We start from the raw sequence: 22,561 nt of genomic DNA, 5'->3' as shown, positions 1-22,561 counted from the left end.
GGTAGGTATGGGGGTATCCATTGTTCATGTATTGCAGGGTGAGTGTGTTTCTAATTTATTGTTCTATTATTTATTTTTTACAAGAAGGCATAGACCATGGCATAAATATGTAGTTTAATATGGCTCATTCCTCAAAAAAAAAAAAAATATATATATGTATAAATATGTATTTTGCAAAAAAGGCTTGTCGTTCATAAGGACGTGATACGGTCCCCTTTTTTATTCTTCTTCTACGACCGCCGTCGTCATCATGATCGAGCGAGTGAGCGAGAGAGGAAAAGAGAGAGGGACCGTCTATGCAACCTTAGAAAATGTTGAATTCATCCTTTTTTTTTTACTTTGGACTATTCCCGGAACCTGTTTTAATAGAGAAGAACTGCGGGGCGCCACTATGGACGAGCTCATGTATACAAAGAAGGGAAGGAACGATATGTAGTTATTATATAAAAGAGAAGGAGAATAGTGATGCTCTGAGAGAAAAGGTCATCTTTTATGACTCTATTAGAAGTATGGGCTTGTGAGTCGTTTGCTATCACTATTGTATTATGATTATTATTCTTTTTGGTAGGAGGCGCACTCGACAGCTTTATATTTATATAATATATATATCAATGCAAGAGCGCTTGGTGAGTGAGAAAGGAAGGAATGAGGGCGTGCGGGGATTGTAAGGGAGAGAAGGAGGAGGATGAAAAAACAGCTTTTTTTAAGGAGAAACGTCTACTACACGTACATACATACTTGGTTATTATTTATACTGTATATACATGGATAGTTGGAAGAAAAGAGAGAGAGAGAGAGAGAGAGAGAGAGAAGAAGGAAAAAGGAAAAAGAAGAAGGTTGAAGTTAGTTGAAGAAGTAAAAAGTAAAAGAAGAAGAAGAAATAAATAAATAAAAATTACTAGTAGAATAACTAAGAAGAGAGGGTTTCCTTTTTAACGAAAAAAAATAGAAATAAAATCCACTACGGATCAACTGTCTCTGACTATCTTGGTTGGTTCCTAGGTGAATTACTCACTATTAGACTTCCATTACTGTTTAGTGGTATTCCTAGAAGAAGAGCAAGACTCTGAAATCCAATTTGTTATCGATTCTATAATAATAATATATATATGTAAAAAGTGATCATATCCGTGGATGGGAAAGGAATCTATCTTCTGGTCGTGACTGTGTTGTAGTTGTTGTTGTTGTTGTGGTGGTTCTAGTTGAGTTTGTGGTTCTTTGCTGTGGGAGTTCTCTGCTCTTGATTTCGCGATGAGAAATTGTCTGGAGGCCTTCAATGCTGCTTGAAGAGGAGGAAAAGTGTTATACCCAGAGCGAGACATGTCCACGGTTCGATCCATGGATATCCGAGGTGGTGGCGGTGGGAGTGGGAGCGGTGGAGGGGGGTCACCCTCACTGGGTCCTCCCAACAGTGCTGGCCCCAATAGTGCCGTTGCTACGGGTAGCGGTGGACCCTCGCCGCATCCATCACTCTATGGACGACTCAGTCATCCGAGGTAAGCATATCCAACATCCCATACAGCCTTCCTTCATCACGGCGTAGAGTCTATCTTTGATATACAACTACTCAGCCTTAGTAGTTGAGGGTCCGAGTTCGTGCCTCTTTAGAGTCGTTTGACTAATCCGTGGCATTGCGCATCCCTTAAGAACCGATAATCACTGCATGAATCCTGAACACCGTCGAATTTCACGGAGGACGCACTTTTTATTTGACTAAGAATCTCGAAAGTCTCGCATTGAGTTGCCTAGACCTAACACTTCTAAATCCTGTCACTATCTGACAAAGCATAGCCCACCCAAAAACGTGCCTCCCATTTATTTATAGAGTACAATCATTTATCTAACTTGGTCCTAAGTCTCGGCTGATCCATGGTTTGCCCCATATATATTCCATTGGATTTTGAAGTAAATCCAATGGAATTCAAGGATTCACTTCTAAAATCCAGTCACTATCCGACAAAGTATAGACATCCAATAACTTGCCCCCATTTTATTGAGTAAAAACCTATCATCACACTTGGCCTAAGTCTTAGCTAGTCCATTGTTTGCCATCTATACATTCCTTGGATTTTGAAGTAAACGGTTTCACTCCTTAAATCCAGTTACTATCTGACAAAGCACAGCCCACCCAAAAATATACCCCCTACTTGATTGATTAAAAACCTATTTAACATGACCCCAGTCTTTACTGGTCCATGGGTTGCTATATGGGATTTTTGAAATAAAGAGTGTGGAATTCAGGGATCCCCTTGATATCCGCCTAACTTTCCAACTCAGTAACTCTCTGCCACGAAAATAGCCATTTAAAAGAGCCTAGAATTCAAGTCTATCCATGTACCTTTATAAAAATACAAAATAAAAATTCATCCTCCGTGTTTTTTAAACTCTGTAGCGAAGTAGAAAATAATCATGGGATCAATGTCTGAAGTAAACAAAACCACTTAAAAATGTCTTTCAATCATGGGGAGGGGCTCTCATTCTCATTGATGTACCCTGTTTAAAAAGGAATTTTTGAAAAGTACTACAATTTATGAGCTCTACCGTCATATCAATTTAATTATTATTATTGATTTATTTCTAACAACAATTTACTCGTTTACTATGACCCCTGATGTATTTAAATATAGAAAAATACAGCTGTTCAACGTTGTTGCAAGTACAAGTACTTAAAATGAACTTAAATATGCAGACTCCCAAAGTTTCTAAAATAACTGAATAAAATGAATATGATATTCAAAGCATATATTATAGAATTTGAAACATTTTATTTTTTCCCTGATTATCAATGCTGAATTAATGTAGTCGAGATATATATATAAATCGATTATCGATTCTCCTTCAGATAAAATACGTTGATATTACATTACCATGGATTATAACAGATCAAAAACACTCCTTTATAGACGTATTATGAGGGGCGGCTCTAGATTGAGTTGCGTCGTCCTAATATTATCTGTTAGTCAATATTTTCTCAAGAAAAACGCGGTATGTATATAAATAGATTTACTCTATGGCGCATATTAGCCCTCTAAAGTAGTTTGCATTTCTTTGATATCATATATTATAAAATACTCAAATAGATCAAAATGAAACTCTGACGCGTGTTACTCTTTTTTTGAATAAATGGGTGTGATTTATTGCTGTTTTAGGCCTTTGATACTTGAGTAAATTTATGAAATGATATAAATAACAATCATTCAAGCATGAAATCCCAGGTTCCATATTTTGAATAAGTATAAAATCATCCCTCAAAAAAAAGGCAGAGTTACAAATGAATCCTAGTGTAACATATTTTCATCAAGTTCAGAGTTCTCATCTATGAAGAAAGAGTACATAGTATTTTTGTTCGTTAGTAACGAACAACCATTTTTGGCCCATAATATATATAATTTTATTTTTTTTAAGCTTTGACCCACTCTGTGTACACAGACATTTTTTTTATTATATCTATGTATTACTTATACAGACTTATACTATTTCTCTCTCTCTTTTTCTCAAAAAATAAAATAAAAAAAAAGTATCCATCATCCCCCGAAATAATAATAAAATTATTTCTACTATACTATGTACTAAAAAAGAAAAAAAATTGTTCAAAAGAGATGAGAGACGGTCCCCTTTTCTTTCTTTTTTTACTCTTTCGCGGCTGGTACCGCAAGCGCATGTTTCGTCGAAGCCTGCAACTTTTTCTACTAAAATGATATACATAACACATTGATATCATAATAATAATAATTTATGTACACATAGCTAAGTACATAGTTTTATATTATGTAGTCGTCATGTACCAATGAACTGTATTTATATATGTTTTTGCAATATGGATTCTCTTAGGAAGGGGACACACACACACATGGTACATGTACATATTAGCTTCTCAGATCCATCTGAGTCGTAGTCGTTGCCTATCCATCGTCATCAATGAATTCAAATTCCTTAAGCTAGAAATTGATTTTCTAAAATATTTTTTTTCCATTCCCAACTTTTTATTTATAATAATTTTATATTTTTTTATGTAACATTCAGTTGTAGTATGTACTACTACAACTACTTCAGTACTAAGTAAGAGGAGAGGAGGAGGGACGTTAGACGGTCCCTACGAAATTCTTATGTTTTCTTCTTCTTTTTTTTATACTGCAATTCTGGGGACCTATTCTAGGAGTATGTACATATAGCAATGCTGTTGTGTACACTAATATAATGAGGATCTTTTAAAGAAGGAGAGAATCAACTATTTATTTATCACCCCCCTTTGAATGACGGATGTGTGTGCTGTTTTATAATTTGACATACAGGCGTTTGTCATAGAATGAATAGATAGAGTCAGAAGATGTAATCAATAGGGATGTGGCACAATTTTGGAAATCATTGGGATTTCTGCTGCTCTTTGCTCGCGCTAATGCCTTGAAATACTTCCAATAAGAGTTGATTGATAATTAATCAGAGGATTTATAAGTCAAGCAAATATATCTAACCTATTCAAAAGAAAAAAGTATATTCGCAAAGATGTCGACAATTTTCACATCCCTAATGATATTTTATGTATGTATGTATTTATTTATATAACATCACATCATAGAATATGAAGAACCACGTAGAATCTACATTCATTTATTAAAAAAGAGAGAAAAGACGTAGGGAGACGTTAGACGATCCCCTCTTTTTTTTTTTATCAACTCTACATGCTACGATTATTATTATTATTCTTCTTCTTATTATTATTGTTATGAGAAGAAGAAAAATATGTGTTGTGCTGTAGTTCTTGTTGTTTTTTTACTCCTATCTATATTATAAATAATAATAATAATAATATGTCATATCAGGAGTCATACTTTGTATGCTATGCCCTTTTCATATAATGAATTCAAAATCGAATTTGAACTCCTTATTAATCCTCATATATCTCACCACTCTACTCTGATTTCCCTTCCCATAATTTAAAAACGAATACAAACTCCTTACTCTAATCCTCATCCTACCCTTGATTCCCTTTTCGTAATTCAAAATCGAATTTGAACCCCTTATTTTACATCTCACTACTCTATGCTCTCTTATTCTCTTACAGACAACCCCTTGGAGCCCCCTATCTCCCATCCTCCTCGTCTTCCTCAGGACCAGGAAATGATCATCTCAAAGGCCGTTCATCCAGTAATAACAATAATAACATTAACGTCTCCTCTAATCCTGGAGGAGGAGGAAGCAACAATTACTGTCGATCATCAAACTCCCCTTCTGTCGTCTCATCACGCAACTCCTCCTCTGCCGTCAATTCTCCATATCCCCCCCAATTAGTCTCTGGATTCCCAGGCTCTTCGCGACCGCCTCCAAGTGGCGGGGGTGCTCCAGATCACCCTGCTTCTATGCGATACGTTCAGTATTCCCCATCACCTGCGGGTCCTTCTTCCTCTACTAGGCATCCTCCACCTCATTCGGTTGGTGGTGGGGGATCACCCTACGAATCTGCCACTGTTTATATTCAAAGTCAGGTAGGTAATAACTCATAATACGATGGTGGATTCATGATCAATGAAAGCTTGTTATTACATACAATTATTGTGTGGGATACATAACATAATATCTAATGTCCTTGGTGATGTGATGCAAAGCTTTTAAAAAGAAAGAACGGTGATACCACCACACCACACCAAGGAAGGAGGAAATCAGGAGAAACTCATTTCTTTATAATATAATATAATATTCGACTTCATTGCATTTCTTGTTTTATATATCTTATATGTATATATAAATATATACATATTTGGTAAGAAGAAAAATGAAATCACGTAGTCTTGACTCTGACGATGTTTTATGCCTCAAGTCATATTATATTTTTTCCTCTTTCTTATTTGAAAAAGTCGTATTTTATAATATGTATATAAATTTTACTTACATACATGATATATATATGTCTAATCACATGGTCGTGTCTTTCTCCTTTGCTGTAAACAAGGCTATAAATATAACAGATGTATATATGTTTTTTATTGAAACCATAGAAATGCTTCAACTCCTGCAAAACTAAACAAGAAAATAATTGCTAATTCCTGTTAGACAATCCCACAGTCAATGAGTTGTTTTATGAATTACACACAGTGATTCCTTGTAGTCTCTTTCAATGTCAAATAATAATATATTATAATTAATCAAATCATTGCGAATCTACATTAATCTCTATACATCTCTCTTTAGGGTGGTGATCGTATTGAAATCCCAGTAACAGTTGCTGCAGCTGCAGCGGCCGCCCAACAGCAAGCTCATTCAGATAGTCGCCATTCGAATCATCCAGCTCCTCGAATGACTCTACGACCAACGTATCCAAACTCACAAGCATCTTCATTATATCAGTAAGATTGTTTTTTAAATAATAATATAGACTCTACGGAGGGATGTATCTTTAAATAATAGTTGTGATTCTTAAATAGTATGTAAAATGTAGGATTTTTAATATCCTTTGATTAATAGCCCACATATCGAGTTGAGAACTGCCTTTATGTGTGTATATCTACGTTTTGACCTTTGTATGGGATCTTTTTACTTTTTTTTTCTTCTTCTTCTTCTTCCCCCCTCTCCTCTTCTTGTGACTCATTTCTTCCCTTAATAAATATAATGTTCTTACTATACTTTTTCAAATTATATATCTTTTCTTTTTCCCTTTTGGTTTCACTCAGGAGCTTAATGCATTTTTCTCTTTGATTCGTGCAATGCTCAGAATGTATGTAGTGTAGTAGTCTTGATGCACACAACTTTTGAATATCATTTTTAAATATATACAATCATGATGGCATTCTAAAAATGATGAAGAACTCTTATAGAACAAAAAGTTGAGTAGGGGTTTTATACTCTAGTTGTATTCGTCATAGAAATACAGTGCGTTAAAAAAAAAAAGGCGGAAAAATTACCTGCCTACGAAAATTGGTTGTTTCTTGGCAACCCTAAGTAAGATCTACAAGGCTTATGCATACTTTATTAAAAAGCGCTTTCAAATGATGCCACATTTATTGGTTGACTTTTGAGATGAGAGTGATGTTGATTTTGTATTATTAACGGATTCAATTGTGACTTAGTGTTGTGTTGGTACTTATTATTTGTTAGGTCTAGCCCAGTCTTGGGACCGGTTCTATAGATGTTCGATCTCTTTTAGAACTGATATGCAGCACTGAGCTCGTCCAGCTCAGTCCCACATATCATTCATTACTAAGAACTAATAAAGTCAATCCTTGATGACGTGACGCAGCTTTATTTCCTCTTTTTTTAAATCAGTTCTAGTACTAAGGTCCTAACTGGACTGAACCGAATACATAAAGACTGACACAACACTGCTAAGATCTATCCTTCAGAAATGTTAGTATAGAGGAGGTTAGCTATCAGATGTTACTATTTGTACCATTCTTGGTCCCTGGGGTCTGACTCCGATGACACTAGGACCAATAAGGTATATTTCCTCGCATATACGCTTAAAACGCAATAGAGTGCTTAAATCCACGCCTGGATTATATGTAAATAACATACAAATATGTACCTTTTACATTTTACAATATACTTACAACATGAAAAAGGACTTTTATGTTATTTTTCGTCTTAGGGGGATACTAAGTTGTTTTTTTCTTTTATTTTTATTTTTAAGATTTGGTCTTGAAGAGTCCTCCCATCTCCTTTCTATTTTTATTCAAAAAAAGTAATAACTGTTGTCGGTCAGTATTATAGAAACACGTTACATAACTTTTTTATTATTAATAATCAGTACTTATTTTTGATTCCCGACTCATAATCAAAAATGTATAAAATACATACATACACTCTACTCAAGGGGTTCTCAAACTTTATATAGTCTGAGCGCCTTTAAAATACTAGATGTACTTGCTGGTGCACTGTATTCATAACAGGACCAATATCTTATGGATATAGAATATATATACATATTTATTATAAGGGTACGTCGACGAAATAGTTTCATATTAATTATATTTAATGGATAATTTAAGATACGCAATTATTTTGATATTATTTGATTTAAAAGACTTATATTGGCGCCAAATGACCCCTTAAAAAAATAAATCTATCAATTTCTCATTTTGTTATTGTGAGGATCAATTTTGGCTACTTTAAATGGAATTTGCGCCCAACCAAAAGAGTTAATATGAATAATTTGAAAATATAAATTAAGGAAAATACAAAGAATACAAATATTGGGGTTAGAGCCAAATTTTCATAACTAAAATATTTATTTTACATAATTAAGCGTGGAAAATCCAATCTTTCACCATGAATAATTGTGTTTTCCAATAAAATGTATCTGAGAAAATCATTTCAAGAGTCTTTGTTTATAAGTATCAACATAAAATATTATTCTTCAAAGATGACAAATATATCCTAACACGTATGCTTATAATTTTTAAGCTAACATGATGTGGCCCTCGAAATGTAATCCGTACTCAATTTTTAGAAAAATCGTTCTATCTTGCTTTTGTGTTGACGGGCTATAAATGTAATTCATTGAATGAAATAAAATTATTATTCACGTCCTATACGTCATAAAGTATAGGACGTAAGAAATTTTGATAAATATCTCGTGAGATTATTTTTCCTCTTTTCTATTTAGTTAACTAAAAAATCTATAAAACATATATATTTTTATTGATATTATGATTTTTAATATTTTTCCCAATTGTCCAATTTCCATGGAATTATGTTGGAAACAAAATTTCCATAAATCCCTATTTATTTGATAAATGCACATAGGAACATTGTCATATTTTTTTGTTTAGTTTCCAACAAACATAATTCTAATTCATTTTATTTCTTTTACTTTCCAGTAATGATAATTATATGAGAGATGTTCAGGCTGTAGCAGTAGCGGCTGCATCAGCACATCGATCTCAACCGGCTCCGCCGTCCTCCTTGCCTGCTGGAATTCATCTATCCTCGATCCATTCACAATCACCGAGTTCCCTCTCAGCATCCCATGGCATGGAAATTCCTCCCAAGAGACCCCGCATGGACTTGGGTCATCCTAATCAGATATCCTCATCTCCGGCTCCCTCTCTTTCAACACCCCTTAGAATTGACACTCGTGAACCAAATAAAGTAAGAAAGAAACACTCTACTATACTCTATTTCAATGACCTTAAATTTCAATTTTTGGCTTAAAAAAGATGTATCCCCCACACCTAGAAATTTTTTCCAGTATTTACACACGCAAACTGAAAAAAATAAATAAATAAAAGATACATACATGTACTAATAGTTTATCTTTTATATGTTTATCTCAAATTATTACCTACATACAGAAGAGCTTGGGCTATTTTATAAATATACATTCTCCTTGTGTGTGTTCTTTTTAATAATAGATATTATAATACTCTTCCATTTTAAAGTTTATTTTAAATTGTTTCTTGTCTTAAAAAAAAAAAAAAATGTGGCGTAATGCCAATTTATAAGTATTCATAGTTCACAAAAAGTAAACAAATTGAAAACATTTTGTGAAAAAGTTATGCATGACGAAAAAATAAATCGTAAAATCCAGATGAAAGATGATAACTAAAGACATGAAAATGATTTGTTGCTCCATATTTTATATCATAAATAAACTCTTGTTCTTCACCTTCTCATCTCTTACGATCATGTCATTGGGTGAGAAACGACTACAATATCCCTTAATTATTTATCATAGTGAGTAGGCATTCCTTTTATTGAGCACATCAATCATCAACTATCTTTGTATTTGAAATGATGCGATTCCCTTAGCAACTAAGTTCACGCCTGTATTCAAAATTATAACACAGTTATCTTTCTTATTTCTAGGACTCTGGATACCATCCTCAGGTAGAAGCGATTTCCCCTACAGGACCGGAAGCTTCGGCGGAGCGGGATGAATTGAGATCCACTAAAGACGATCTTCTTCAAAAAATAACAAAAGTGGATAGAGAAATAGCTAAGGCTGAGTCTCAAATAGCAAAGCTAAAAAAGAAACAACAAGAATTAGAGGACGCGGCCAATCGACCCTCTACAGATGCAATTGAAGAAGATGAAAAGCCGAAGAATCAGAGTATAGCCCAAATCATCTATGCTGAGAATAGAGTAAGATTGGGATTTCATAATTTTTTGTTTTTTCTTATTTTGATGTATGTAAATTTTTGTACATTCCAGAAAAAAGCTCGAGATGCTCATGCCATGTTGGATAAACTTGCTCCTCATAACGAACTTCCATTATACAATCAGCCCTCAGATACTGTTTCCTACCACGAAAACAAAAGAAAGTAAGTGATACTTGTTATTCCTAGTAGTATTATAACTTCACACCACTTTTGTATTACTTTCAGCCATGCTCATTTTAAGAAACAATTAGTGGAGTATTTTAAGAAAAGAAACGAAGAACGAGAGTCTCGGGAAAGGCACATGACAGAAACTTACTCCAAGTTAACAACCCAGTGGCTAAAGAAAGTTGAGAAATTAGAAAACTCAAAGAAAAGAAGGGAAAAGGAACAGCGTGCCAGGGATTTATATGAAAAGATATTTCCTGAATTGCGTAAACAAAGGGAAGACAAAGAAAGGGATCATCGTCTTGGCACCCGAGGAGCTGTCAGATCCGAAGCAGATATAGAAAATGTCATTGAAAGGCTTCAGGAGCAAGAGGTGCTGCTCTTATCTTCTCCATTATTTTTATTATTTTCCTCTCTTATAATGATGATAATTCAAACTTAATGGCTAATACATTATATAATTTATGTCTTGCAGTTGGAAAATAAGAAAATGCACTCTTATGCAGTTATCCCTCCCTTACTTCTACCTCAAGAGGAACGTCGACGTAAATTCATTAATAACAATGGACTCATTCTTGATCCTCTTAAAGAATACGAAGATCGTAAATATCTGAATATATGGACGGAAGAAGAAAAACAGACCTTTAAAGAAAGGTTTCTTCAACATCCTAAGAACTTCGGTGTCATTGCTCAATCTTTGGAACGAAAAAACGTCTCCGATGCAGTTCAATATTATTACCTTTCTAAAAAGACAGAGTCTTATAAACAGATTATTCGAAAGAATAGAACTGGAAGTCGTCGGCGTAAAGTTCAACCCACTGCACCAGAAGTCATCGGTCCTAATGCTCATGGAGTTGTCACTCGGCATAGAAATCGTGAACAAGAGAAACTTGAGCCTAATGAAAATAATGACATTTCCAACAGAAGTACTCCTGTTCTCAAGTCCGAGAATAATATGAAATCCGAAGATTATAATGAGGAGGAAGGGTGAGTAGTTATTTAGTTTTTTTTTTCTTCAAACTTATCCGTCATTCAATTACATATACCTATTTATTTTTAAACTTTAGTGATAAGAAATTTAAGAAAGAAGCAATTGATACATCGGATGACGAAGAGTCTAATCAAAGTAAGTTTATTCATTTATTAATTTCATTTTATTGAGCGGTTTTTGATTATTTTAATGTGTTAAGTATGTATGTGTATAATTCCCATTATTTTGAAGACTGAGTGTCGTACTCTTTGATAAGTTTTGCCCTTCTGAAACGATTCTCAGCTTCCTCCTCCTCCTCTTGAGTATGCCAAAGTTTTTTGTGCTTATGGACAAAGTAGTAGGAAGGGAATTTGGCACCACATATTTTACAGGGAAAGAACTGAACGTTAATGTCTTTGAGAATAAGAGATTTCTTTTTGATGGAGTCTCCCGTTTGAAAGTCCAAGGAGAAGGGATTAAGATGCCTTTGTTTGTGTTTTTGATAGCAGTACTGGGATTTGAAGGTATGGTTACAGAATAGGCACTGATAGACTTGATCGCTTTTCTGTTTACCTTCCTTTTGAGCATGGGCTTCATCGTCTGAGCTACTATCCCCTTCATTGGGAGGAGAGGTGGTGCTTGTCTCATTCTTGCTTTGTTTTTTGAAGGAGTGAGGATTAGGAACTCTTTGGAAGGACACGGGGCCATCACATGCGGCTAGGTCGAGTAGGGTAGGATGATTTTCTTCTCTGAGGCATTGATTACTTGGAGAAGTGGAGCATGATGGTTCTGGCTCTTTGTTTTGATGAGTCTCTTGTGTCTTGGGTTCGCTTTTGATTGAGTGCTCGCTTTGACTTTCATTGTAAGAGTTGATCAAAAAAGGAGATGAGGAGGAGGCAGCGGCGGCATCAATGTTGTCGTTGTGCAATGAAAAGGGCTGATGGGGATCCTTGGGAAAAGGTTGCAACTGAGATGCTGATGGTGAGGAGGTTACTAAGAGGGACTTTTGATGTGGGAGGGACTGGGGAAGAGGGATGGTTGGAGGGGCAGGAGTTGGAGCTGAGAGTTGAGAAGTTGCTGTTGTTGGAGGGAACATATTAAGTGGGAAGATCCATTGTTTGGGATAGAGTGTACTAGCAGCAGCGGCGGCAGCAGCAGCCCAAGGGAATATATTTTGAAAAGAATGATTGACTAGGAAATTTTTGCATTGAAGAATGGCCGGTGTCATTTGCAAGAGCTGAGCGTAAAAGAGAACTTGATATGCATTTCCAGAGTTGAGCGCCAAGGATCCCGAGTACATCCCTGATAGGAGTATACTAAATATGTCTTGAGGTATATTTGGAAGAGACAGGTAGTCTCTGTTGGATTCTGCACTTAGAATAGACTTGAAGTAGTCACTATTTTGTATGAGAATGGTCTTGTTTGCTGGAAAGGGCCTTCCTCCAGCGGAAATAATGATGTCGAACCATTTAGAAGAAGACAGACTAGGCTCTTGTTGCTGCTGCTGTTGCTGTTCCTCCTCTTGACGGCAACAATGAGTTGGAGGAGGAGGAGGATGTTCCTGATCCATTATTGAATCATAAAATGAATTAAAATTCAGATTAATAATAACTTATATACCTCTACGGTGTACATATCATATATGTATATGGATACTTTCTTTTAAACCTGCCGCTTTTTAAATCTTACTGCTCTTGGGCTCTCATGGGATGTAATGTAATGGGATGATATGGTATGGTATGAAATGAGATAAAAATGAAAGAAAGAACCGCAAAAAACAAACAGAGCAAATTCTTTAAATGATGTTGATAGGACTCTCTTTTCCTCAAATTATATAATCTTTTACTAAAAGAAAAGAAAAAGAGCAGCAATTCGATCTTCTTCCCCCTTCTTTCTTTCTTTCTTTTATGAATTAATATAATATTATATACATAGATCTATCATATAATATATATGTATAATATGATAGATCTAAGTAGGTACATCTCCTTATATACTACTTAAATCCCTCATTTATATTCCTATCAAATATTGTGCTCATGGCTATTGTGTTCTTTCTATCTATGAATATATACATAGTACATACTCGCATATTGATAAAATTTGATAGAAAATCTCTTCTTTTTTTTTAATATTATTATTAAAATAGAAGAAGTTTCAACATTTCAAATAATGTATACACTTTTAATACATTATGTAAACATGATTTGTTCATGTTTTTCTTATATATATGTATGTACACACACATATCGATAATATCTATATTTGATTAAATAACTCAATATATATATGTATTTCTAAAGAAAAAAAGAGCTACGTAAATAAATATGTGTATGAAACAAAGAAAGTAATCATATTCCTATTATTAGGACAAAGCTACTAAAACGTGTATTTATTATACATACAAACATTTATGGCTATGCATATTTTTTCTTATTCAAACTGTTTTAATGTATATATCATGGGCGTCACAGGATTATATTTAAAGAGCTTGGTTTATGGATTTAAAAAAAATATTTAAAAATTGAAATTTTTAAAAAATCCATAGCTATTCGCTAAAAATGTAATTTTCCTACAAAATTTTTCAAAAATCCTGTTAGTTATTCACAAAAAATTATTTTTTTTTGGAAAAAATTTCAAATAATATATGTTTTGGAAAAAAAATTAAAATATTAATTTCCCGAATGACGAAACAAAAGTCTAATAAAAATCAAAAATTCCTTAATTAGGGGAGGACTTCAGCTTCTCCACCCCACCCCTTGAGGACACCCCCTGTATATATATATATATATATATATATATATATGGTGCGTCAACATAAATTTTTTTGAACAACAATCAAGAAGAGAAGGTATTTTTCCAATAAGGCCTCAAACTTTGCCAGAATAAGCAGGAAATGTCCATCTACGAGAGGAAAACAAAATGTTATCCCCAAAATGGGACAGTCTTATATATGTACATTTTTGTGCTGGGGTTCAGCCTGGAAATTCTAGATCAGTCTGAGACTCTTATATTTTTTGTTGGACCGAATTAATTGGGTCCGACAAAAAAAACTCGGTCTGGATTCATGGAAAAATTATGTCTAGATTGGTTCGAAGGAAAAATTCTGTCTAGACCGATTTTACTGATAAATTGTTAATAATATGACATCATGTGTGTTGTTTTCAAGTACAATGACGCAATACGATGATTAAACATATGAATTTTAATCCCTTCGTCTCTCGTGGAATACGGTATTTTTAATTCGAACATCTCTTGAGATGGATGATCAAGTTAGAATATCTTCCTTTGGTCCTATCTCTAGGAGAACATAGAAGTCCACTTTTTCTGGTCTTAGTGAATTAAGAATGATCTCAGTCCTTAGCTATTGGATATATCGTGTACTTATGAGATCTTTTTCAACAAATCAATGACTGTTGATCTAGAAAAAAAAGAAATTTAATCTCTCATAAGATATGAGACTGAAGAAGAAAATAGGTCCATAAATTGAGACCGAAAAAGACCGAACCAAAAAAAAAAAAAAAAAAAAAATCGGTGCTCGACCGGGTCTCAACACTAGTATGTATACATATCAATATACAAATTCATAAGTATTAAAAAAAATTAACATAAAATGAATTAAACTTTGTTCTTTCCCTGAGGGTTGTACGTGTGTCTTGATGATCTATATTTATTTATACATACGTACGTACATATATATGGTTAATTTACTATGTCTTTAAACATTCTTAATTAAGTTTCTCCTTCTTCTTTTATTTAAGGCATAGTTTCTTCAACTTTTATTTATTTATTTTTTTCATTTTATGTAAAAAATAAATCCATGTATGTTTTTTTTCTCCCCCCAAATAAAAATAATAATAATTAAAAAAAAAATTGAAATCCTCATCTTATTAAATAAAGAAGATAAACACATTTAATAAAAGTAAAACATATATAATTTCTGTCTATGAAACAATGTTTAATCTTTTTTATTGAAATATAAACATATGTATGAAAAAGTAAGGGATTTGATGAATCTTCTTTCTTTGCGGTAGTGGTTAGTTAGTTCCTACTAGATCAGAATAAAATTAAATAAGTTACATAAGCTGTTGGTCTCTTTTTTTCTCTCTCCATTTATTTAAGTTTATGTATACCTTCGCCCCGAAGGTAATATATATATATATATATATTTGAATAAGAAAATGATGATTACACAGGAGTAGCATAATCTTTTATAAATATATAAGCTTTAAGAACCTCTACATTTTAATTTAATGAATAGTTTGACTTAATTAATATAGCTCACTCTTCATTTTTTTAGTCAAATCTGGACCCCCTCATCCATGTGCAGTGTGTAAAGTAACTGTAGAAGCCTCAAGACCCGTTCATAGCAAAAGTTATGCAATTCAATTGGGTCTACGAGAAGAAGATGTAGGCTCGGATTCTAGAGTATGCAATAAATGTCATTGTATTGCTCTTCGTAAAAGACATGGCCATTGTCCAGTCCCTACTTGCACTTCCACGAAGGGAAGGGGCTTAAAAGTTAAAAATAGATTTCGGCATCTCCCTTCTAAATGGGCTGAACTTCCTGATGAAATCAAAGGACCAATCATTGCTGAAATGCGTAAGGATATATATATATATTGATTGTATTCTCACGGTTAAATTAATATGTAAATATTTTAGAACTCCCGGAAGGAATTAAGAAATGTTGCTCTGGCTGTGTTACCCGACTTACTCGTAAAATTAGTCAAGCCTCTTCTGGTATATCTAATCAAAGCAATACGGACATCAATGTCAAAAATGAGGAAGATGCTAAATGGAGTGATGAGGATGTTGAATTAATGAAGAACTGCCTTGTAGAATTTGGAAGGAACTGGACTCACGTTGCTGAAAAAATTCGAGATAAAACTCCAGATCAGTGCAAAAAGTTCTTCTATAACAACAGGAAAAAATTCAATTTGGATAAAATTGTCTTAGATTTCAAAAGGGTAAGACTATCCATACACGGATTGATGGATACACTTAAATAATTAATTATATTTAAAAATAATCTTATTTTTACATTAGGCTAATCAAAGTGGCGATCAACCCCCAGTACTTTCCACAGATGAAGAGTCTGGCTCATCCACATCTTCTTGTGACGAGGAAACAACTTACAACAACGTAAATACGACAGCCTCTACTTCAGCCTCAACAGTTGTTATGCACGTATCTTCAGCCTCTACATCCACTTTAATTCCAACTACTACTACAACACCATCTGGAGCCTCGACTGAAACATCTAGTCGACCCACAGAAAATGGTATTCATCATATCTTACGAGAATATACAAATTATATAGTATATCTTATTATCTATTACTTTCTTATTACAGACATTCAAGTAGTCAAAAGCGAAGTTAAATCCATTGAAAATCACATTAAATCCGAGTCAGGGGAAACAGCACCAACCCTTCCTCCTCCTCCACCTGTTGTTCCCGCTAAGACATTAATCAAGGAGGAAGACAATGATAGTTCCACTACGGTAAGTTGTGCTGTGACTATATTATGTCTTGTAGGTCATCAAATAACGTTTACCTTGTTTTGCAGATGAGTGCTGACGAAGTTGAAATCAATCCACCAAGGTCTATATACTCAGGCCAGCAACAACCCTACTTGTTGTCTGGACAGGGTGGTGTACCACCTAATGTTCCAGGAAGTAGAGATATGGCGCGATCCTATTCTTGTCGGCAATTCCAACCACCACCACCACCGAGTCATCATCATCACCATCACCGATCATTGCCACCGCCACCACAACCAACATTGAATGATAACTCTCTTCAAAATGGTCCTGTAAGAGAAGTGATGACTGTTCGTGACTTGATGAGTAATGTAATTGAGAGGCAACTCTCCAACAACCAGCAACAGCATCATCATAGTAACTCTTCCATAGGAGGAAGCATTGCCAATCCAACAATTCATACTATTTTAGAAAATTCAGGACCTGCTCCTCATAAAACCAATTATATTAGAGACCGGATAGGACTAAATCCCCTTCAAAAAAGCTCTACGCTTACAGGAAATTCCATGGCTCCTCCTCCTCCTCCACCACAGCTACCTACCATGAATAGCAACAATGATTGTGAGACATTAGATTTGAGTATGCCAAGAAGGAGGGAGCCTAGTCCTATTAATAATAATGGAGGTCCAACGACCAGCTCCTCCTCCTCTCTACAGTACAGAGAACCTGTTGTGATTCATCGTTCTTCAACTTCCTCTTACAGCGAAGGAAATAGAGCTTCACCGCCTCCTGCTCATTCTGGAAGTAAAGCAGTGACAGTGCCGGATCTTTACAGGGATATTGGCCCTGGATCCAGACCACCTCCCCAAGTGTATCCACCTGATGGAGTAATGAATCGTTCTATGTCCTCTCCTCATATAATCAATCGTGCATCTCCAAGAGGCCCTCCACCCCCTCTTCCTCCAGTATCTAATTTGAGATTCAGTGTACGTCAATCGAATCCAGCTTCTATGATGAGTAGTAGTTGTAGTACTACTAATAAAGGAGGAGTAGTACCTCAAGCAAAGCCTAATGTAAAAGTTGAGAAACCTCTCATGATTCAAACTGGCTCAATTACCCAAGGAACTCCAGTCAATCATCCATCAAGGGGAGCAAGTTACGAACCTCTTCTTAGAGTCACTCCTCAAGATAAACCTACCATTGGTGGATCCATAACGCACGGAACACCCGTCTATGATAAGAAGGATGCTCGTCTTTATGATCGAAAAGTTGAATACTATGGAGGAAGGACTATATCTCCCGGAGGAAATCCAAGTGTCGGCGGAAGCAGGTATCCTCAAAGCTCTTCATCCTCAATTGTAATAAATAATGAACCTCAATCACAACTAAGTTCCAGAGCCGTGATAATGAACGATTTTGCTATGGCAAGATCAACAGAAATGCAACGGAGACCTGATTCAAGAGAACAACCTCGCTCGGCGTCTCCTCGATATCAAAATCGTGATCTTAGTCCTAGATCTAGGAATGTTGTGGATCAACAGCGGATAATGACAGACCCTAGAGCTACAATAACTGCTGCAGTGGAAAGAAGTGGAGGACCCAGAGACTCTCGTTACAATATGTCTCATCATCATCATCATCGTGTGATACCTGATGTGAGAGGTGATCCTAAAGCAGAACTGGCAACTCTTACACGAGGGTCAGTTGAAATTAGAGGAGATCCTAGAGCGGGTCTAGATCATCCATCTAGGGGAAGTTCATCTGTGATTGACTATAGAAATGAAGGCTCACATTCAAGACGCCATGATAGTTCTCCCTCTATTTCTAGACCAGTGCATGATCATCGTGCCGCAATTGAAAGAAATAGAGCATTATCTGCAATAGTTGCTTCAGCTGCATCTGGAAGTTATCCTCCTGGATATCCCATGTATATGACTCCTGACGGAAAGTATGTTCCCATGCATCCTCGTCCCTCGCAATCACCTTCCCGCTCCACGCCACCACCACCTCCTCCCTCGTCTTCATCCACATCCTCATCTCAACAAGCTCGTGTTATACAGAGTAGAGGAAATTTAGTTGGGGGAATAACCTCTGGGAAACCAGTTGTGAGTGCATCTCGAGACATGGACTATTATCGCGGGCACCCTGAAGTCACCATTTCTAAGACAAATAGTGGTGGCCCACGCATGGGAGTATGTACCATCTACAATGATCAAAATCCTCTGAATTCTCTTGTTGACGTTGCAGTAAAACAGCCCAAACTTCCAGATCCTAAATTACTGGACCAACAACATAAAGATCATGGTGGTGGGAAGTCTGCAGTCACTGCCGCGGCTGTAGCAGCTCTTCATCAACAACAAACTAGAATGGTTGCTGCAGCAGCCGCAGCCGCTGCTCAGCAACAGCAGCAGCAAAAATTTGTTGATCGCTATCTCCCTTCAGCATCAAATACTCAGCAATTAGAAGCAGCTCTGGCTGTTGTAGCTGCAGCTTCATCCTCCGCTGAATTTTCTAAATCTGGAATGGTTCAAGCTGAGCAGGAACGTCAAAAGCAACAGAATCTGTACAAAAGTTTAATTCAAAATGAGTACAATAGCCCCTCTGGAGTGAGTGGTAGAGAAGGGGGTGGTCCTTCCTCCTCAAAGTCATCTTCATCGTTACATGTTCAAAGTGCACCCTCTCCCTCATCCGCAATTACGCCACATAAAATCATTGATGCAATCATACATCAGCAGCATCAACAACAGCAGCAGCAACAGGAGTTTAACCAACAGCAACTCATGAGTAAATATCGTCGCAGCCCAGCTGTTATGGACTCAAATAATCTGGATCTGGATAAACAACAACCCTCTCCCTACAAGGTTCCCTCTCGAAGTCCTAGTGTTAAGTCTGATAATAATGCCAATGGCCCAGAAGACTCTACGGCTTCCTCTTCTCGCCCAGGCTCTCGCTCTGGACTTTCCCTAATGCCACAGGTTACTCTAGAGCATGAAAATTACATGAAAAAGAATGCTGTGGAAGACTATCATTGGAGACGAAATTCCGAGCAACAGCAATCCCGTCAGACTCCACCCTCACGCATTGGAGGTGGCTCTATGGCATCCGATGAAAGACAAATCACAAGAGTAATTCAACAACAACAGCAACAACAACTCCCTCTTCGTCCAGATAAACCTCCTTCAAGACCTGGACTAGAGCCCATTTCTCCCCCAAATCCGTCGGATCAGCCACAGCAGTCAATAAACCTAACTCGATACATGGATCCACGGAGGCGGATACAAGCTTCTCATGATTTGGGAATGGGAAGTAGTAGGGATGGATCATCATCATCTACACTCACCAAGGTTCCTCATCCTTCGCATCCTCCTCCAGGGATATTCACAATGGAGTATGTGAACAATAAAATAGTGGAAGAGATGAAAAAGAATGATTCCTCATCCGGTTCCTCCTCTTCAGTGATTGTGTCAACTCCCCCACCCCTTCCCCTTTCACATCCTCCTGCAACTACATCCTCAGTAATGGGTGGTGGAGGAGGAGGAGGAGGTATAGCAAATACATCCACTCTTTCTTCCTCCTCTATGTCAATGGCCATGACTATGTCTATGGCTCCCCCAGTGTCCAAACTCTTACCCAACGCTAAAAACAACATGGCTTCTTCATCTACTTCCTCTAGTGGGAGCACTACTTCCATCTCCGTATCTGCGTCTTCTAAACGTGCTCACGATGAAGAGATTGAGAGTCCTCGAAAACGACTTCGAGATGACAGCGAGCTTTTGCCGGACTCTCCAGGCTCAGGGGAAATGGTTATCGATGAATCCGCTCGTCCTGATTCTGTTTCCAGTCATAAAACAGCCTCTCCTGCTCCACTCAATAGACCACCCTTGAATGAACAGCAACAACCACCTCCACAACAACAACCCCCTTCTGCTCCTAGATACGAACCTCTTTCGGATGATGAATGACGACGGACAAACGGAAAGACGCTTTCCGCTAAATTTCTTTAAAGTGTTGATACATCTCCTTCTTATACGACGACGACGACTCCTCTTAAACATATTATGTACACGCATACATTGATACATGAATATGCACACACACACACACACTTTATTATTACTATTATTGCTATTATTATTATTATTATTTAGACGTTGACATATAATTAATTAATTACGATTGTTGTTGCTGTTGTTGTTGTATTGGTTATTATTATTATTATCATAGATCAATCGAATGATGCTTTTCTTTCTTCTCCTCTTCCTCATTCTCCTCCATCTCCTACTCCCGTCTCGTCTCGTCCCTCTCCACATGAACGGTCATCATTCATATTATTAGTACCAAATTAGTACTACTATTAATTCTGCAAAGCATTGTTTGAATGTTCTTTTAGAGTAATTACTCGGATAATGCATTTTAATTAGAAGAATGAAATTTGGTTTTGGTGAGGTGAGGTGAGAGGGAGGGAATTAGAATAAGGGGGGGGGGGTCACCACTTATAGTTCTGCGATAAACGGCTTACATTACAACCAACCAACCAACCATTGAATTTGCGGGTAGTTTCTCATTCTTTTTAATAAATCATACATATTATATAATATAATACATTTCCCTTTTTGTCGTACTCCAACATATTACATACATACAATCTTTTTTTATATTATAGAATGTTTCTTTCTGTTGTTTCTCTCTCTCTCTCTCTCTCTCTCTCTGTTTTCTCCCTTAATGATGGCTGTTGTTTGTTTCTCCTCTCTGATTTGCAATTTGCATAAAAGAAACATTTTTAATATGTATAATATAATAATAGGTAGTTGTTTTAGAGAGAAGAGTAAGAAGAAGAGCTGCTGCTTTTGGGGGTCTCTGATGAAGCTCTTTATATTTAAAATTTAAAAAAAAAACAAAGTTTAAAAAAATTATTCGTACTTATTTCCTTTTTTTTTTTTTTTTTTTGCTAAGCGCCGAGAAAGAAAGATTTTACAGACATGAAATAATACACTTACACTGTACTCTACTACTATATAATTATTACCTTGAACGTAATCTACTATATATTATTATATATGTCTAGTATTTGTGATGTTGTTCGTTATATACAATATATATAGATATATATTTTACTATTTTATTATTAATATGACCTAGTACCTACTAGCTAGTAGTATCTACTACCTACTGCAATCAAAGAAGATGACATGTTGTTTGTTCTCTACACCTTCAATACAGGAAAAGAATGAGTATACAAATAAATTGAATTATTAATTACTCTGATGTGTGATACTACTTCTGACTTTTAAAACAAACAAATAAAAATATGCTTGACTTCTTTTCTACTACTCTAGGCATCATCGTTATGTTTTAATTACTTTTTCTCTCTTTCCTGTACTCAATTAATTATAAACTTTTATTTCTCTGAGCTCTTTGTCATTCAATTAAATATTTTTTTTTTTCCCCTTTAAAATAAGAGCCTCTAATTCTACTATCAGACATCCTTCATTGTTTTTTGCTTTTTATGTGTATGGACTATCTATCTCTATCTCCAATGTAATATTTACAAGAAGAAAAAAATAATAAAAAAAAGTTAATAAATTTATTTTGCATGATCTCTCATTTATTGATTCCCCTCCCACACGTCATGTGTATGTATATTCTTTATTGCTGTCTTTTTCTCTACAAAGAAACGAGAAAAAAATATATCATGTTAAATAATATATTTTAAAATAATTTAAGATGTCATCTTTTAAGGGGAAGGAGTTAGCGGGACATATATTTAATATGGTATTGGGAGCAGGGGCGTCCACAATATGATGTATATATATATTTTTTTTTTTTTTTTGGGGGGGGGTTGTTTTGAGAA

General features: G+C 35.7%; 2 protein-coding genes across 5 annotated transcripts; one reads left to right on the top strand and one right to left on the bottom strand.

The window, feature by feature from the left end:
* The first annotated feature begins 568 nt into the window (after positions 1–568).
* Positions 569–20,886, top strand: Smr (nuclear receptor corepressor smrter). 4 transcript variants are annotated; one of them, XM_040723244.2, is made up of 15 exons: positions 569–1,496; positions 5,063–5,483; positions 6,187–6,341; positions 8,811–9,081; positions 9,799–10,074; positions 10,144–10,253; positions 10,317–10,629; positions 10,732–11,243; positions 11,324–11,382; positions 15,527–15,829; positions 15,892–16,196; positions 16,276–16,510; positions 16,583–16,731; positions 16,797–18,040; positions 18,101–20,886. In XM_040723244.2, exons 1-15 carry the CDS (start codon positions 1,321–1,323, stop codon positions 20,670–20,672), a joined length of 7,101 nt encoding a protein of 2,366 aa, XP_040579178.1. In that variant the 5' UTR covers positions 569–1,320; the 3' UTR covers positions 20,673–20,886. The 4 variants fall into 4 exon arrangements, with proteins under 4 accessions (XP_040579178.1, XP_040579177.1, XP_071748855.1 ...); XM_040723243.2 differs by having other exon boundaries at positions 16,797–20,886; XM_071892754.1 differs by lacking the exon at positions 569–1,496 and adding an exon at positions 4,701–4,832 and having other exon boundaries at positions 16,797–20,886.
* Positions 11,354–13,073, bottom strand: LOC121127760 (uncharacterized). The gene is made up of 2 exons (XM_040723246.2): positions 12,847–13,073; positions 11,354–12,787 (listed from the first exon to the last, which is right to left on the bottom strand). Exons 1-2 carry the CDS (start codon positions 12,859–12,861, stop codon positions 11,468–11,470), a joined length of 1,335 nt encoding a protein of 444 aa, XP_040579180.1. The 5' UTR covers positions 12,862–13,073; the 3' UTR covers positions 11,354–11,467.
* Positions 20,887–22,561: the final 1,675 nt, after the last annotated feature.

Source organism: Lepeophtheirus salmonis, chromosome 13 (genome assembly GCF_016086655.4).
Source record: "Lepeophtheirus salmonis chromosome 13, UVic_Lsal_1.4, whole genome shotgun sequence".
NCBI classification, from domain to species: Eukaryota; Metazoa; Arthropoda; class Copepoda; order Siphonostomatoida; family Caligidae; genus Lepeophtheirus; species Lepeophtheirus salmonis.
Note: the sequence above shows the minus strand (reverse complement) of the source record. Positions and strands in the feature narration are given on the sequence as shown.

Excerpts from the sequence above, each read along its gene's own strand:
- Smr (XM_040723243.2), top strand. The coding sequence starts at position 1,321 with ATGTCCACGGTTCGATCCATGGATATCCGAGGTGGTGGCGGTGGGAGT. Across the intron at positions 1,497-5,062 it reads GGACGACTCAGTCATCCGAG|ACAACCCCTTGGAGCCCCCT; the intron begins GTAAGCATATCC and ends ATTCTCTTACAG. Across the intron at positions 5,484-6,186 it reads CTGTTTATATTCAAAGTCAG|GGTGGTGATCGTATTGAAAT; the intron begins GTAGGTAATAAC and ends ATCTCTCTTTAG.